Here is a 19,611-nt window from a genome sequence, read left to right as displayed (position 1 = left end):
GTCATTCCATCACTCTGTCATTCCATCACTCTGTCATTCCATCACTCTGTCGTTCCATCAGTCTGTCGTTCCATCAGTCTGTCATTCCATCACTCTGTCATTCCATCACTGTCATTCCATCACTCTGTCATTCCATTACTGCCATTCCATCATTCTGTCATTCCATCACACTGTCATTCCATCAGTCTGTACTTCCATCACTCTGTCATTCCATCACTCTGTCATTCCATAACTGTCATTCCATCAATCTGTCATTCCATCACTCTGTCATTCCATCACTCTGTCATTCCATCACTGTCATTTAATCACTGTCATTCCATCAGTCTGTCGTTCAATCACTCTGTCGTTCTGTCACTCTCTTATTCTATTACCCTTGTCATTCTGTCACTCTCTCTCCATGTAGTAAACTTCTATAGAATAATTACTGATTGTTAATGTAGGGTGTATTTCTGTCACACTGACACATCTAGCATTTGTGGTAAATTAGATACTCTGTTAAATAAAATTCTCATGTCCATGAACAGTTTATGAAATAAATCTTCAGTAAACTTTGTCTTCGCAAAATTTAACATGTGCTGAAAAAAGTGATGTTTTCTGGGTCATTATGGAACTAATAAACTAAATCATCCCGATTTCTAGAAATAATGAACCTAAGTTGTGTGTTTTGTGAACAATGGCCTTGTGGGATATGGTGTCTGTATCATGACACCACAACATGTGCTCACGTGCTGGGTCGTTGACCACATGTTTACATCATGTACATGTGATGGTGAGTTGAATCTGTATCAATGACAACCATTGTACTGAAGCAAATTCTTGTTAGTGGTTGTATTGGGCTTATAATTTGTACAGTAGCCATGGGATGGTTTCACGTGTATGTAATAATAAATAATTCTTGTAATTTATGTTCCCAGTACATGAGTAACACATTTCATTCTAAAGTACAGATGAGGGATGGAACTTACCCAGTATGATGCAAACCTATTGACATAGGGAGTGGACTTGTAAATAATGATATGATACTGAGAATAAAATATTCTGGAATGGAAATAATTTTATTTCAAAACCTAGTTGTCCTTTTATTGATCATCAGTGTCAACAATCTGCTTCTTTTAATTATCTCTACTGACCTATATATTTCATAAATAATGTTAGTTACCAGAGATAATCAGGATTCTCTAGTGTTGCTCTGATGAGTTGGACTCATTTTCATTGTGCCAAATATGGAATCTATATATATATATAAACATGCAAATTCCTGCACAGCATACTAAGTTCCATTTCATTTCAAATTTGTATCAGTTTATATCTTTAGCCTGCCTTAAGCTTGGAAAAGTAAAACAAATAGGACTGTGTAAACTTGTCGGAGGTATCTATCAATACAGATTAGTTCATTCATGAGGTGAGCTGTTTTCTGTTCTCTTTTCATTTTTTTAACAAAGCGAAATATTAGCATCAGTTTCTAATGATTTCATTTGTATACATCTCTAAATTTTCTGTGTGTATAATGTGTCAAATGAAATATAAGACAATATATATATGTATCTATATATAGAACATTTAATATCAGTCATATACAATAAACATGTTATCTGTGAAAAGTTTGGATGTAGAGATTGAAATATGTACTATATCAGTGACAGATAACAGATGAGATACAGAGAAAGGTATTCTATCATTCACAGAGAGTGATAACAAGTGTAGGAGGCTAATTTGTCTTCAATTGTCATATCAAAGCCAGAGTTTTGTGTTGGAAGGTATCAGTGTTCAGAGTGTTGATAGTGTGATGAATGTGTTCACCTCCTCATCAATCAAATTAATGTCATCCGTGAGCAATGGAAATAATGTTGATTGATAAAGTCAAGATTTGAAAAAATTGATCATGCTAATATTCTTTTAAGTTATATTTATTTTATCAAAGAATTTTGAAAGGAATTCTTAGTGTGGAAATAAGATGTTTTTATTTACTGTGTGTTTAGAATATATTAAAGAATCAGAGCAGAATATATATATATATACTAAATGTCCCCAGAGGGCTTTTTATCTTTTAACACTTCAAATATTAAGAGCAAAAACCTTCTAGATGATAAAGCAAATTCATTTCAGCTCAAATATTTTAATTTCTTCTCAGTAAAATTTATGTGCACATAGTGGGCTTTTCAATACAACATATTGTCTTTAACTTCATTAGGAATGTACCCCCCTTTAGTAAGGTAATAAATGTCAGGCAAATGAAAGAAATAAAATCAAAATAAAGACTTTATTTTCCCATAATTTTAATTCAGAACTGTGATGCCTATACTTCCTATATGTTGATATCATAACAACAGCTTTTGAGAAGACCATTTCATTTTGTGGGCATTGCGAGAAAAAAAACTTCTTTATTATAAACAACAGCCTGCAATTTTCCATAATAGAATTTTATTTTGAAAATTTCAGTTTCAAATGCATTATATAAAGCTGTATCTGTTGATGTTATTATACCAAACTATCAGATCGGCTTGATGGAAATTTAATGACTTCATAAATCTGACAAGATGATGTAAAAGATGGAGTTCCTTGGAAGCAGTCATGTGAAACAGAGAGTGAAACCATGTCTCCACCAGACACTCGTGGCCGCCACTGGTAGACGGCATGCTTAAAAAACACATTAACATAATTTATGAAGGAATTTAGAATGTATAATAAATGCTATTAGAATATTTAAGGAAAGAGACATGTGAATACCTTCATATTACCTGTATATGCAAATATGTGAAAGCATCTTTAGAATACAGACTTTTTTCAGTTAAATGAAATCAACCCTACTAAATAAAGTGGAACACCATCATTTATTGATAAAGAAAAATTGATGACATGTTTCAGGGATGATGCAAAGATCTTTAAAATTGCTTTAGGCTTTGGATTTTTGGAATTTTGTTCTGTTGAATTGATTCATATATAGCAATAATTATATATACATTAACAGACTGATCAACCTGAAAGTCAACATCGACATCAATCTTGTTCACTTCTCTGACTCTAATGAAGCTGAGTTTTTACAGGTAGCTTATTATATTTTGGTAAAGTTTAATTAACGACAGGAAATGGCTGGTAATATCAGTATTTGTAGGAGAGGACAGTCATATTTGACCTGGACAATGCTATTTTGTATAAAATTATCATATAAGACATTACACATTAAAAATAAGATAGCAGTACTTTGTTAAATGATGATATCTGTCACATGTAGATCTTACGACAACACCATCTTATTGAAAAGTCAAGACCATACTTGGACATAACCTTACCGGTATGAAATACATGTAAAAATTTAGAGTATGAAAATATTTCACTGACAATAACTAGCAAATAATATATATTTAAGCAGAGATGAAACACCGTCCAGAAGATAAGGTAGTAGCTTCATCAATAAACAATGTAAAACATCTGAAAAAGAAATGAATGTTTTACATTATGTGTTTTCCAGTGTTTTAACTCTTTTCTATATATATATATACATATATAACTATATAGCTAATCCATTATATATATATATATCTAATCCATATATATATATGTCTTAGTCTTGATGTAATTCCTGGTTGACTTGAGGTACCAAACCCCGAATCACTCCGAGGTACCAAACCCCGAATCACTCCGAGGTACCAAACCCCGAATCACTCCGAGGTACCAAACCCCGAATCACTCAGAGGTACCAAACCCTGAATCACTCTGTTTCATATTCCTAGCCTTGGATTCAATTCTGTTTCAGTGGAACCTTTGTTTTCACTGAATTGAATGCAAAACTTATCAAACATTATTATTATTCCTTTAATTTTCCTTTAGTGCTAATTTCTATAAGTGATGTGTTTGGAACTTTGGTGGGATAAACTTCTATCTAAAACAAATCATTTTTATCTGACATATGCTCTAATCATGCGTTTTCTTCTGTACGACATACACTTGTTTAAACAAGCTTTTTCCATTGAATTTTCCTGGAAATGACCCTAACTTCATACAGACAACAAAGTATCATACAATGAGTACTTCCTCAAGATACATATAATACCAGATATAAATCCCTGTTGTTTTTCAGTGTTTATATCAGACATATAAAATCTAGTGATAGATATTCTGTATACTAACATTTTACAACCTATATTACAAATTTGTCCTAGAAACAATCATTTCTTGAGGTTGATATAGGAGTCAATGCTAGTCCAGCCAAGCAATGAAACACACATGACAGTTCTAGTTTGTTTTCATAACCTTGAATGAATTTTCCTATAAAATTTTGTGCTCTTTCTAAACTCTTAAATCAGTTTTAGAAAGAAACCAAACTTTTCACATACACTGACCATTTTTTGTAAACTTTGAAAATTTGTTTTAATGAGAAACATATCTTCCACTTGAGTCTGTGTATTTACTTTTGAATGAATAACCACTGCCCCTTCACCTCAATTTCATTCAGTAATTCGTTAATGAATGTCAAGTACATGTTTGCAGACTGAGATCCCCTTGTAAAATTCCTCTCTTCAACTTTAAACTTTTGACATTAAATTATTAAACAAGTTATTACTTTGGACATTGGTGTACGTTTCTTTAAGAATAATCCCTGTTTTGCCTCTAAGTCCCATTTCATGTAGACAGCAGACCAGCATGCTACAGTATCAAACACCTTATTACTGTGTAAATAGACAACAGAACATTTGAACTATTGTCTATATGGTAGTTAATACTTCCTGTAAGTTGAACGATGTACAGATGCTACAATGATTATTTTGATTTGCAGACTACTGCCTGTTAAGAATAGTGTTTGAACATATAACAGAATTTATTCTATGAGACATAATCACTTCAAATAATTTGAACATATCTGGCAATAACATAGTACCACTGTAGCTGTTAGGGTCCTCTTCTGTCTGTCCTTTACACAATGTCGTGATTATTCCTTTTTTCCAGTGTTTTTCAATGTATTAATTTTTAATTATCATATTGAGTAAAGTAGAAATATCTTCAAAAAATTTATTGCTGCCATATTTTAGGTGTTCATAAACAATATCAGCATTTCCTTAGTGCTGCAGGACATCCAGAACCATAGAAAAACACACGTATTTCCCTGAAATAGACAGCAGTGTTGTCACATTGACACCATCTTGCTTACCCAATCCCAGTTACAGATTGCTGGCATGGATTATCAAGTCAGAGATCATTTTGTTAAATGAAATTCTAGAAATATACCACCAAGTGGTTGTGTAGAAGATCCCCTATCTTACACACAATGTAATATCTTTTCAATCTCACAGATCTAACAGGAATTATGTGTTTGTTTGTCTTGCTGGTATAACCTGTAAGAATTATAATACCTGCTAGCATGGTCTTCATGGTATGATTGTAAGAGGTAATGATGGGAATTCAGTTAAAGTAAATAATCAATTATCAGTTAAAATCAGAAAGGCTTTTTGATGTTGTTTATCAATTATGTAATCGACCATATGTTCAATATCTGTAGATAATGAATATATTCTCTTTCGGCAGTGATATTTTCGTTTTTGTAACTTTAATGTAAAATACTTTGAACTTACCTAGAATCAACATAAAAATGCATAACGTTGGCAATTGGCTTCTTTATTATGCATAATATGAATTTAAATTTTGCTAAATCATCAGAAAATATTTAGGTGATGGTTAATTGATTATGTAAAATTACACAATCAGTCATTGCATCAGATAAGATAAAATATTTACAATTAGATAATCGATTACATCCCAGCATCGTCCTTTCAAATTAATATTTTGTCACTTTCAAAAACAAAAACATAATGACACAAGAATAGCATGAATGTCACCACTGTGGGCTCCCATAATCTCCTGTAATCTACATTCATGGTAAATTTAATCTGTATTGTAAAATCAGATTTACGTATGATATTAATCATCCCTTCACAACATAATATAAATCATGGACAAATTTTAGTTTCAACATTGTATGGTCAAGATATCTTATTTTTAATAGACTGATTTCATTTCTTGATTAAGACGTCAAGGTCAATGTTTCTTTCTTGTAGAATTTTTTTTCTGGCACTCATGGAACTTTATTCCTTGGGAGATTTCAGCGACTTTCAAGGTTGCAAGGCCAAGGTCAAGGCCACCATTGCTGTTTTAAGAAAGTCATTAATTTGTTAAGGTTCAGGTGTCTTTGTTCCTGAAGAGATATCAGTCAAACATCACAGTGGTTAAAAGGACCAAAATATGACAGACAAATTGGAAATACAGGTTAGTAGGATCATTATTCTTTTTATTGTTTCAATTAATTCATTAGGTCAGGGGTCAAGGTAGAGGTGAAATGTTTTACGATAATATATATATATATATGTAGTTGATATTTCGTTGTGGATGTGATAGGTTATAAGAAACCAAAGATGATTGAAATGAGAAATACTGTATCACCAGTTAGGAGGATGATATTGTCACTGTTATGCAGTACATTATTGTGATATGTGATATGATGAGATTGATTGATTGACAGGTTTTCTGTCTGCGTGACTCCTCCCGAGTCCGGGTATCATCTCATCGACGAATGTCGGTGTTCTGGTATGATATGAGACGCAAGTGTGTTCAATGTTCATTTACGCCTAGGTTGTCAATTTTTCATTTGTTAAAATGTAATTTTGTAATTTTATTACAAAATTATAAAACTTGGACCCATTAAAATGACTAGTTATACAGTTCATTACTATAGATCAATGTTATGGGACAAGTATCAAAGTCTACTTGTTCATTTCTTTATTAGCAAATATTTTTAATAAACAGGATATTTACAAACTCTGACAAATGAGGGAAGATATTTTTCTTCATTCCAGTTTAATTTCATCATCATGCAAGTTTGAATCAATATCAGTACTCATGTTTACAGATTTCTGTTTGTAGAAACTCGAACTATTTGGAATTTAGCATGAATACCCTAGTACCCGTTACTCTAGAGGTCATCTATTTTGAATATCTTGTTTACAGTTTTTTTTTTTTAGGTCAACTTTACGTTTACCGGTCAGCATTCTTGCACTAACTAATGGGGTATGTGTACCTGTTTACACAAACAAGTGACACCTCATGTACTGTGCTTCAATGTATTGACACCGGAGTTTGTCACACAAATAGGATGTGGCGTATTCAGTAGTTTTATTTACCTGACTTTTTGAGAGTACGGAATGTTGGCAGCGGTATTATGACCCCCTCAAAGCTTGTTAAAGGCCATCAACGGAGATATGTGGTATGTCATTGTTAGACCACATTCCGGGCCTACTGTCGTTTACCTGTGAACCATAACTTACCTTGGCTGACGTATTTACCTGTACAAATTGATGAAAGCTGAATGAAACAAAGAATACTGTTGTAAATGCCATGAGATCTTTTCTGAAACATTATCCATATAAGGCTTTAGTTATATAATAAACACCCATTGTTTCTTTAAATTATGAAGTATAATTTTAACAATTTTGAAATGAAGTAAGAAAAAGTATTTGTTATGAAAAGTATTGAAAATCCTGAAGTTAACAAGTTTATAAAAATAAAGAAATTATTGTAGCTTAGTAGTTGATATTTTGTATGTTTAATTTCTCAAATTTACAGTCCTCCAACCCTGATCAACAACAAGAGATACTATACCAATACCTGGTACTTTACATGGTTTTGAGTGCTAGCTTTCTTCTGTACTGTTAGTTATTAGGGAAATTGTATGATGAACGTCTGGACCAGCATACATACTTGTATGGTGACCCAGTCAGCTTGGCAAACACTTGTGTGGGATATTGATGTAGATATACTAATAAGATTACTGTAGGTATAATATGTGGTGTAGATCTTAATCTAGGCTTTCATTACTTGGACCAGTTCCATCATAAACATTCTACACCATTAAAGAATATGTGTACCTAAAAACCACCAGTGCTATTGGGGGTCCCACTGGGATAGTGCATGTATTAACTGTGGGACATGTCTCCTTGCATGTGAGCCTCTCGGCTTCACACTGTTCTCTCTCCCCGCCCCCCATGCACTCACCCCAACCAACCTCATTTGATTTAATGAAATTAGCTTTAGCTTTAATTAAAATTTGTGTGAGTTCAAAGGAATTTTTTAACATATATACATATGTATTTTGGGTAAGAAAGGTATTACACAAAATTAGTGTGTGTGGATAGACAATTGCTTCAAAAAAACATAATACAGAGTTATGGCACTTTGTTGATATTTTTACATTTGATATATCATTTATTTTTGACCACAATATAAAAATTGGTTGTTCTTAGAAACATCACAATTAAAACAAGAAACCTGCTGTGAATCTTAGCTTTGTGTTATTAAAGAAACAGATTAAAGTTCTCGATTTTATAACACTGATAATGTACAGAAATTGTGTAAAGTGTTTAGTTATGTGATTAATGATGCAGTTTTTTCTTTCCTTAGATAAAATCAAGCATGTGTTCTAGGATTATTTCATAGTGTAAATCTCCAAATGAACAACAATATTGTAATGTATAAAATCTCATACAAAATAAAAAATATACTTTTAATCACATCACTCAAAAGTGTAACACTTTGACAGATACAAGTAAAAATGAGGACAATTGAAATCAAACAGAGACTGGTGTTTGGTTTCACCATGTCCATATCAGGACAGGTAAAGCCATTAAAAACACTCAAGGGTATTGCATAAAGTCACACAAAAATGTTACATTCTGTTGATAACAGGCATTAAGTTATGTGATAGATATACACCTAACCCTTTTGTACCTGTTATTTTCAACATCCATGATTTGGATATATGCTGTAAGTGTCATAGATTTATTACATACTGGTGGTTTATTTCATCCATATCTTACATAGATATATGCATGCAGAAAATAGATTCTATATCATTGAAAAAAAAAATGCAAAATGAAACAAATTTAAAAAGAAGCCTGGAATAAATTTCACCAGGTTTATGACTTCATTTAAACAACCTTTCTTTAATGAAGATTATCATATCCACATTCATCATGTCTTCATTTAGAATTTTAGGAATGAATTATATTTGTATAAAAGCCAGCACGATAAAAACTGTCCACATGTAGGAATCTAATGTATGTACTGATTTGTATGGAACAAGATATAATCATCGCAGTTAATAATGTAAAAATTTTTGTGGTGATAGGGTTTATTTTTTTGATGACAACAATAACTATATCGTTTTCCAATATCAATAGCGTTGTCCCTGGCAGACTGTCCCGTAACCTGTATTTATCTTGAAGCATACACTGCATACTAACAAAAACTAATTTGTTTGCATTACATGTATTTGATTTTTTTTTTAGATCTTCAAATTAAATACCAATTTTGAATCTAGTAATGTTTTTTTTGTCTTCTTTAAAGAAGATTTGATTTATAGAAGAGGTAACCTATCAATGTTGACAAATATTTCTTCCCCGTGTAAAGTTGTGAGTGATGTTACTTAAAACATATAAACCCAGATGGTCCTTACATATGGCATTCCACAAGGGCAGGAGACGGAAATTTTAAGTACGTAAAAACAACCAAATTAGGCAATGCAACAATGCCTTGTCTGGCTTTCCTCCAAAACCGAACGGTATGATCGTCCAAGCACGTCCAAGCTCCATTTAATCTACATTCCTAACCTAAACTTTATACAAGTGTTTGGAATGACAAAGATTTTCAATTTTATCCTTCTACGTATTTCCAATAAATATTGTTTTTAAGGTTTAAAATGAAGTGGCAGAGCCTTCTGTTCTTGCCCTAAAGTCGTACTTTAGTATGTAGGACGCAAGTTTCTTTGAAATGAAGTGTGATTTTAACCATTTATCGATGTCATGAACAAGGTTAAAGTTCTAATTGATCTGTAGACACTTAAAGCCACAGTCTGTAGTATCAATCATATATATATTTCACAGCATCATATTAAAAGTATGTTATTGTCTAGTGATACATGTGCAGTGAAATCCAATTTCATCAATGAAGTTTGAGTATTTCTCACCATCAATAACAGTCTATTGTGATAGCTGCCACTACCTTCTGAAACTAACACCTGATCTGTTGCATACAGAAGTAAGAGATCTTATTAACCTGATACCTGATCTGTTGTATACAAAAGTAAGAGAGCTTATTAACCTGATACCTGATCTGTTGTATACAAAAGTAAGAGAGCTCATTTCATTAAAACCTGATCTGTTGCATACAGAAGTAAGAGAGCTTATTAACCTGAGACCTGATCTGTTGCATACAAAAGTAAGAGAGCTCATTTCATTAAAACCTGATCTGTTGCATACAGAAGTAAGAGAGCTTATTAACCTGATACCTGATCAGTTGTATACAAAAGTAAGAGAGCTTATAAACCTGATACCTGATCTGTTGTATACAAAAGTAAGAGAGCTCATTTCATTAAGACCTGATCTGTTGTATACAAAAGTAAGAGAGCTCATTTCATTAAAACCTGATCTGTTGCATACAGAAGTAAGAGAGCTTATTAACCTGAGACCTGATCTGTTGCATACAGAAGTAAGAGAGCTTATTAACCTGAGACCTGATCTGTTGCATACAAAAGTAAGAGAGCTTATTAACCTGAGACCTGATCTGTTGCATACAGAAGTAAGAGATCTTATTAACCTGATACCTGATCTGTTGCATACAGAAGTAAGAGAGCTTATTAACCTGAGACCTGATCTGTTGCATTAAAAAGTGAAAGAGCTTATTTACATTTTTTTACAATTGGAAAGAATGTTGAAAAGTTAATGTATTTAAGACATTAAAAAAATTCCACATTTTTAACAGCAGATATTGAAAAAACTTTTATCAAATGAAACTTTAAATTTACTCATCAAGTACATCAACATTAGACTTTATCATTGAAGTATATTTTGATAGAGCAGCTTGATCTGATCCTAACCTCTATGTACTGTAAAGGTATATATATTTTAGAGGTAATATTATTTTATTGGTTTCCATGCTGAAAGCAAAGTGTTTAAATATGATTGCAGTGCCTGTATACTACTTATAGAGGAATAATTGTGGGTGCACATTTATCATTGCTCAAAGTTAACAAAAAATTATTTTGGGTGAAATTTACGAAAGTACATTTACAGTATCTAATGAAGAACAGTCCTGAAGACTTCCACTGTCTGTTTGTCAATGGAATGTGATGCGAGAATCGGGGTCTTGATATTATCATAAAAAATTACCCTTGACTAGTGAGAATGATAATGTGGACTTATAAACAGTAATGGCTGTCAGCATATCCAACATTGTTCAAGGGTAATCATGTGTAATGATATAGGTTTATATAATGTTTAACCTAAAGCCATGCTTTAACCTGTGTGTTACCTTGTAGGCAATGCACTGACTTTAATTAATTAAATTCCTGAACAATGAGCCTGTCCCAGGTGTATCATACTACATATCATAATGACACATTGTAAAATTATTTGTACCAATGTTCTAAGATGTTATCATTTTATTTAATTTAGAAAATTTAATACAGAACCAAACTATAAATTACTGTATATATAACAAGCATGCATCAGGAATGTATATATAGAACATGCAGGATACTTTAAATGTCTTCTCTTTCAACAACCAAGATATATTATTCTTCATATTAAAAATCTATATATACTTTTGATATAAAATTAAATCATTACTATATTTGGAAAGTAATTAGAAATATTTGTGGCAACTAGCTGCTTCATAACTCCTAACTTTCAGTAATATAAATGTGCAAGAAAAGAGTTATGTACTTGAATTTCTGTTTATGCTGATAAGTTTGAAAGGGGAGATAACTCCATCAAGGAACCAAGACTTATTTGTTAGCTTGGTTTATCACCTCGTGAACAACCAAGGTCATTTTGAGATGGGGTTACCCTTGACTAGTGAGAATGATAATGTGGACTTATAAACAGTAATGGCTGTCAGCATATCCAACATTGTTCAAAATCATGTGTAATGATATAGGTTTATATAATGTTTAACCTAAAGCCATCTTTAACCTGTGTGTTACCTTGTAGGCAATGCACTGACTTTAATTAATTAAATTCCTGAACAATGAGCCTGTCCCAGGTGTATCATACTACATATCATAATGACACATTGTAAAATTATTTGTACCAATGTTCTAAGATGTTATCATTTTATTTAATTTAGAACAGATTTAATACAGAACCAAACTATAAATTACTGTATATATAACAAGCATGCATCAGGAATGTATATATAGAACATGCAGGATACTTTAAATGTCTTCTCTTTCAACAACCAAGATATATTATTCTTCATATTAAAAATCTATATCCTTTACTTTTGATATAAAATTAAATCATTACTATATTTGGAAAGTAATTAGAAATATTTGTGGCAACTAGCTGCTTCATAACTCCTAACTTTCAGTAATATAAATGTGCAAGAAAAGAGTTATGTACTTGAATTTCTGTTTATGCTGATAAGTTTGAAAGGGGAGATAACTCCATCAAGGAACCAAGACTTATTTGTTAGCTTGGTTTATCACCTCGTGAACAACCAAGGTCATTTTGAGATGGGGTCTCCTTGTCGTAGCTGGTGGCTACCTCACTAATCAACATATGGGAGGCCTATCACATGCCATTCAAAAGATTTTGGGTAAAGTATCTTGCTAAACCAAACCATCTTTCAGCATTATAGACTAGTCCGTCTTTCTTGCTCAGCTTCCCAAGAAACAAAAACCTTTGTGGATAGGGAAGGTGGCATCATGCACCTCGAATCTCTACCTGAGGTTACATAGGTCAACTGTCTTACCTGCTGAGGTATCTTGGCCTCTAGAGGGCCAAGGAGTATTTATGAAAAGTAGCTATAATATAGCATAACCTCTGAGATATTCTGGTGTGTTCTAAAACTGTTACAAGCTAATATACATGGATTTTCTTGCCTTTGCAGATATCTAAAACTGACCCTAAGGTCTTTTAAGGTTCTCCATACAAATTATTGCTAGCGCAGCCAAATGCTATATTGTGATAATGTGTCACTGATGTCAGAAAAGTCCCCAGAATCACTCAAGGGGAAGGATACACCATTTCATCATTGGATAAATCTGTCTACATAAGTGTAGTATAGGAGTTTAACATTGAGGATATGTATATAGATATTGTGCTTATATTTAGGGATACATCTAGAATAGGATTTTAAAAATAAAGGATGTCTGGGGCTGATGTCCACAGAGGTCCATGATTAGGGATAACTGGGGCTGATGTCCACAGAGGTCCATGATTAGGGATAACTGGGGCTGATGTCCACAGAGGTCCATGATTAGGGATAACTGGGGCTGATGTCCACAGAGGTCCATGATAAGGGATGTCTGGGGCTGATGTCCACAGAGGTCCATGATTAGGGATGTCTGGGGCTGATGTCAACAGAGGTCCATGATAAGGGATGTCTGGGGCTGATGTCCACAGAGGTCCATGATTAGGGATGTCTGGGGCTGATGTCAACAGAGGTCCATGATAAGGGATGTCTGGGGCTGATGTCGACAGGAGTCCATGATAAGGGATGTCTGGGGCTGATGTCAACAGAGGTCCATGATTAGGGATAACTAGGGTTGATGTCGACAGGAGTCCATGATAAGGGATGTCTGGGGCTGATGTCCACAGAGGTCCATGATTAGGGATGTCTGGGGCTGATGTCAACAGAGGTCCATGATTAGGGATATCTAGGGTTGATGTCGACAGGAGTCCATGATAAGGGATGTCTGGGGTTGATGTCAACAGAGGTCCATGGTTAGGGATATCTAGGGTTGATGTCAACAGGAGTCCATGATAAGGGATGTCTGGGGTTGATGTCCACAGAGGTCCATGATTAGGGATAACTGGGGCTGATGTCCACAGAGGTCCATGATTAGGGATAACTGGGGCTGATGTCCACAGAGGTCCATGATTAGGGATAACTAGGGTTGATGTCCACAGAGGTCCATGATGAGGGTTGTCTGGGACTGATGTCCACAGATGTCCACCATTAGGGATGTCTGGGGTTGATGTCCACAGAGGTGCTTGATTATGGATATCTTGGGTTGATGTCCACAGAGGTCCATGGTTAGGGATGTCTAGGGTTGATGTCCACAGAGGTCCATGGTTAGGGATGTCTAGGGCTGATGTCCACAGAGGTCCATGGTTAGGGATGTCTAGAGTAGATTTTGTGTTTACACCATAGAATATGTAGATTCAAGAGTTTCTTAAACCATAGAAATTGCATTGAAGAAATAGTTATAGATTTTGAGGTCAAGCCTAACTGGTTTGATCAGGATATTTTACACCGAGTAAAATCAGTGTTAGAGTTTCAGAAATATTGTATATGTGTGTTGTTTAGGGAGTAGGAGGCTTACACAGAGTTATCTAACAAACCTATGTTAAATATTGATATTATCTGTGAGGAATTCCGATTTATCAGTCACTCACTGTGGTGACTTGATAGGAAGGAGATTCATCATGGCAAGTGTCAGTCTATCCACCAGTATGTACAACATTCTTATCTCCAAAGCCAACATCATTTATACTCATTCCTCTGTACATCTAGCTGAATCCATACCAAGGAATAGAAAAATAGAAAAATGTTGTTTTCAACTTTTCAAAACTTATGAAAATATGCCTGTTTTGTATTATCTACATTACGTATGTACCTTAAAAATATGCATATCTTTCTTGACTTGTTTTGTAAATATAGTGGATTTTCTGCAGTAATTGTGTTTAGGTAAAAGTCAATAGTTAAGTTGTGATCCTTGGTGTAGCACACAATAAATATTCAATCCCATAAAACCTTGACTATCTTATATAAATAACTCCTGTTAGTTCTGATGGAAGCACAGAGATAACCTCGAAGTATGATGAAACTACTCTAAAAAACCGCCAATGGCTGGGCGGGTGATGAAATCATTAACAGTTTTATAGGTGGTCAGAGAATCAATGTTTGATATTGGTAGTTTATGAGTAAGGTTGTGGTTCTTTTATGTCCACGGAGATTGTGTTGTCGGGTAAATATTGCTGTATCACCTATAATGACTTAAAATATCAACCCTTTAGGATTAACGAAGATGATAATGCACTTATGAAAGGGTCTATTCAAAAAGAAAATTATGGTGACATAGTTAAAACCTGTAATGACGATAATTTCAGACCAGATATTGAATTAAACTCCATTTGAAACCTCAAAATTAAATGTGTATGAAAAATATCCTTATAATTATTTACATACACGAATGACAGAAAGGCGTGTTTTTCTATTGCTTTTTGATCAAAGTACATATACATAAGTACAGAAATACGATACTGTTTAGTATTTTTATTAACATTCCTCAGAGACAGTTAGTTTCCCTGTGAAGGGGGCGTGATTGTTGTAAATTAACATTATGCAATAACATATGACAGCAATATAATGTACTATCATTATTATATCTTAACAAAAGACCTCGTCCTGCGAAGGTCTACTTGACTGGATTGTCACCTTTGTACATGGCACGGTTATTAATCACGATATCGGGAAGTTAAGAATGGCCACAGGATTTGGCGGTTAATTCTTCACATTCCAAACATTTAATAATTAGCGGGGTTGTTCGGTAGAGCGTGTCCATCGTCGTTACATCAGATAACAGTCTTTGTATGTGGATATATATGTATGATACACCTTGTGTATATACACAATACAACGAAGCAACGTTCGGGGAACACGATAAAAATGGAGTTAGCTGTAGATAGATAGTGGCATTTTACTCGGATATAACTACCTCACCGGAAAAATCAAATCACTTTGTTAATAGTTCATATTCAGCAAGATTGGATTTTATAATTTGTGTCAAACCTTGGAGTATTCTATAACAATGGAGTGTTTAGTTAGTAAAGAATTTCTGGTATAGGTGCGGATCATTGTGCCAAGGAATATAGATCTTGAACTATATTGTGTTATAAATGAGAATTGGTGGATTTAATTAAAACATCTGTGATTATATTAGTAACAGTATGGTTTTAACACAGCAGACTCACAGTAGTGGAGATGTGTCTCCTACCTATGCCAACATGGATGAAATTCAAGGTATAAATACTTGTGTATTGTCATGAATTATGTCTTTTAAAGATCATTTATTTCTGCTTCTAATGCTGTTTGTGAAAAATGTCATTCTTTATTTTGATTTATCATCTTAAGAAATCAGTTTTGGATAAGGTGAACGGAATGTTTTTCCATGTCCATGAGGTATATCTATAAGTATAATTGTCACACTTTGTGAATGGGACATTTTCCCGGTGTTTTGTACATACTACATTCCACGTTTATCGTGATGAATTGGTACAGGTAAATGCCTTAGTTGGAGACTTTTAGCCTACAGGAAACATTCCTAACACTAGCTGATGGCCTCATTAGTATATTTACACAGGTGAAAGTCATTCTGCATTGTCAAAATATAGCTATTAGGCAAAACATGATATCCTGGTATATTTCATTAGCTCAGGTAAGAATTGTTTTATTTCAAAGAATGCCTTTGGGCAGCTATACAAATACATGTGATATGATATATTACTGGTAGGAAGGCAGCACATGGCCAAGTTTGTAGGGCTCGTTAGTATCACAGGTAACATTAGTTTACCTGAACAGTGTGATATCATGCTTTCCCTACACAACCCACATAATGGCATTCCATGGTAAGATGCTTCAGGAAATATTTGACTGACAATAATGGACCTATATTATAATAAATTTGTCATATTAAAGGAAATCTATTATCCAATATTGACCATGTGTCAAATCTATGAAAATTGCAAGGCAGTTAAAGTGAAGCTGATATAACATTAATAACAACGTAATTTACAGGTAAATTTTAAAACATTCTTATTTCTGTATGTCCGTTGAATAATATTATAGGCCCTAACTTTTGATGATATAGTGAAGTTAGCTCCCTCGACTTCTTTGTTAAGTTAGGATTTATCTTTCACAATGAGATTTACAATAATATGTTTACACACATCAATAGTATTTTTTTTCTCATCATATATCTTTATCCATTCAATAAAAACCAACACCAAAATTGAAAATAGCAAGATTTACAAAACATTGATGATGTTATATAGTTATTTATAGATAGCTTTCTTTCTAAATGATACAACATGTCTTATCAAAAATAGTTCATATCAAATCCTTAACATTTCAAGTTTAATGGAGATGAAAATAAAAGAAAACCTGTATTTTTGTTATAATTATTTCAGTTCAGACAGAAGAGTAAAACTATGATATTAAATTTGTTTTGAAACAGACACATGTCTATGATTATGAAACAGACACATGTCTATGATTATGAAACAGACACATGTCTATGATTATGAAACAGACACATGTCTATGATTATGAAACAGACACATGTCTATGATTATGAAACAGACACATGTCTATGATTATGAAACAGACACATGTCTATGATTATGAAACAGACACATGTCTATGATTATGAAACAGACACATGTCTATGATTATGAAACAGACACATGTCTATGATTATGAAACAGACACATGTCTATGATTATGAAACAGACACATGTCTATGATTATGAAACAGACACATGTCTATGATTATGAAACAGACACATGTCTATGATTATGAAACAGACACATGTCTATGATTATGAAACAGACACATGTCTATGATTATGAAACAGACACATGTCTATGATTATGAAACAGACACATGTCTATGATTATGAAACAGACACATGTCTATGATTATGAAACAGACACATGTCTATGATTATGAAACAGACACATGTCTATGATTATGAAACAGACACATGTCTATGATTATGAAACAGACACATGTCTATGATTATGAAACAGACACATGTCTATGATTATGAAACAGACACATGTCTATGATTATGAAACAGACACATGTCTATGATTATGAAACAGACACATGTCTATGATTATGAAACAGACACATGTCTATGATTATGAAACAGACACATGTCTATGATTATGAAACAGACACATGTCTATGATTATGAAACAGACACATGTCTATGATTATGAAACAGACACATGTCTATGATTATGAAACAGACACATGTCTATGATTATGAAACAGACACATGTCTATGATTATGAAACAGACACATGTCTATGATTATGAAACAGACACATGTCTATGATTATGAAAAGGTGATGATTCATTTTTATATAGCTCTACAGGTATGCTGACTTGTTAACTAATACTTAACATTCATCGCACAAACACCTGCATAACTACTGATAACATAAAAAAGAAGACATTTAATTTCAGAATTCTGAATATTTGACAGTAATAATGTGTGTGTGTTAGTTATCTGTAAAGTCGGCATCTCTGATAAGAAAAAGCAATTCTAGATCTTGGAATGTTGGAAGATAAAAATATTTTCATTTGACTGTTTTCTTGTTACAAACTTCTGATCTTTCAATTGATGAATAAGAAAATGATGTGAATTTATTGCTTACATGACGATACAAAAGTAATAACACTTTCACATAAATATATAACTATTCTCAGTAAATTGTCATTGTTATTGTTAATTTAGTTTCCAATATTTTTAGATGATTGTTGATCAACAGGAGAATTTATTTAAAAGTTTTATAATTTTTTATGATGAGATTAATGTCTGTATGTCTGAAGTATATTTACTGTATAGAGGTCTACAGAGCACTGTACGACAACATGTAACTACTTATCAATAGACCATCAGAACTTCCTTGTCTACTTAACGACAAAATTGTAAATCACCCTTTATTTCCTTGTGACTTAAAAGGGAATTGTGTACACGTGCTGTTTTTTGTTTTGTCTTGTTTTTGTAAATTTAGCAGCTATTTTTAATTTGAGAAAAAAAATTCTACTTTATAGATATATGTGAATTGTGTTTAATCCAATAACTACCAGCCAGAAAAAAATTAAATTATCTGAATAAATTAAAGAATTAAGCACAATAATTTAATTTTTAAAAAATCTGAAAAAAATCATCATCGATCATTACTTAATTGACAACTGTCCAATAAGTTATAAAAAACGTAATAAAATTAAACTGAAAACAAATTATTTAAATGATAAAAAATATCAAAGGATTTGGATGAAATTATGTTAATCATGTTTTACATAATAGTCTTAGAAAAAATGGTTTGAAGATATCAAGAAACTGAGCTTGTAAAATAATGTGATTTTTAACATCTTAATATTATACTATATAATTCTCAGGAAAGATTGGTATGTATAACAGGTATCAATTATGTCAAATTTGAAATATGTAATTTCAAAATCAAGTTTTATCCTGTTATCAAATCACCAAGTATTTACTGTGGCTTCAATAACAGAGCTTTTGTTATGTTTGGAATGTGTAGATGAATACATTTTCGGCTATGCCCCAGGGGTTCATACATGTTACACACTAGTGCTAATACAACCCATTTCTTATAAAGCATTGTCAGCTTGATGGTCACAAAAAAAGGAAATCATTGATATATATATGTATGTCAAAATGTTACTCGATACAAAAATGTATTTTTCATCATTTTGTGATGAATTAGTATTATGTTAATAATTGAGATGTTTAAAAGTGTACATAT

General features: G+C 32.8%; 1 protein-coding gene across 2 annotated transcripts in view; it reads left to right on the top strand.

Moving 5' to 3' along the window:
• LOC132553703 (angiomotin-like) overlaps positions 1–19,611 on the top strand; it is a 35,658-nt gene that overhangs the window by 2,533 nt on the left and 13,514 nt on the right. The window contains exon 1 of one of the 2 annotated variants that reach the window (XM_060217969.1): positions 15,650–16,071. The exons of the other annotated variant lie outside the window; for it this stretch is intronic. Within the exon in view, the coding sequence (XP_060073952.1) occupies positions 15,999–16,071 (73 nt within the window). The 5' untranslated portion in view covers positions 15,650–15,998. Of the gene's footprint in view, positions 1–15,649; positions 16,072–19,611 lie in introns of those variants that run through there. 2 annotated transcript variants of the gene reach the window in all.

This window comes from Ylistrum balloti, unplaced genomic scaffold (genome assembly GCF_031769215.1).
Source record: "Ylistrum balloti isolate Yb309-2 unplaced genomic scaffold, AGI_CSIRO_Ybal_v1 Utg370344, whole genome shotgun sequence".
NCBI classification, from domain to species: domain Eukaryota; kingdom Metazoa; phylum Mollusca; class Bivalvia; order Pectinida; family Pectinidae; genus Ylistrum; species Ylistrum balloti.
Note: the sequence above shows the minus strand (reverse complement) of the source record. Positions and strands in the feature narration are given on the sequence as shown.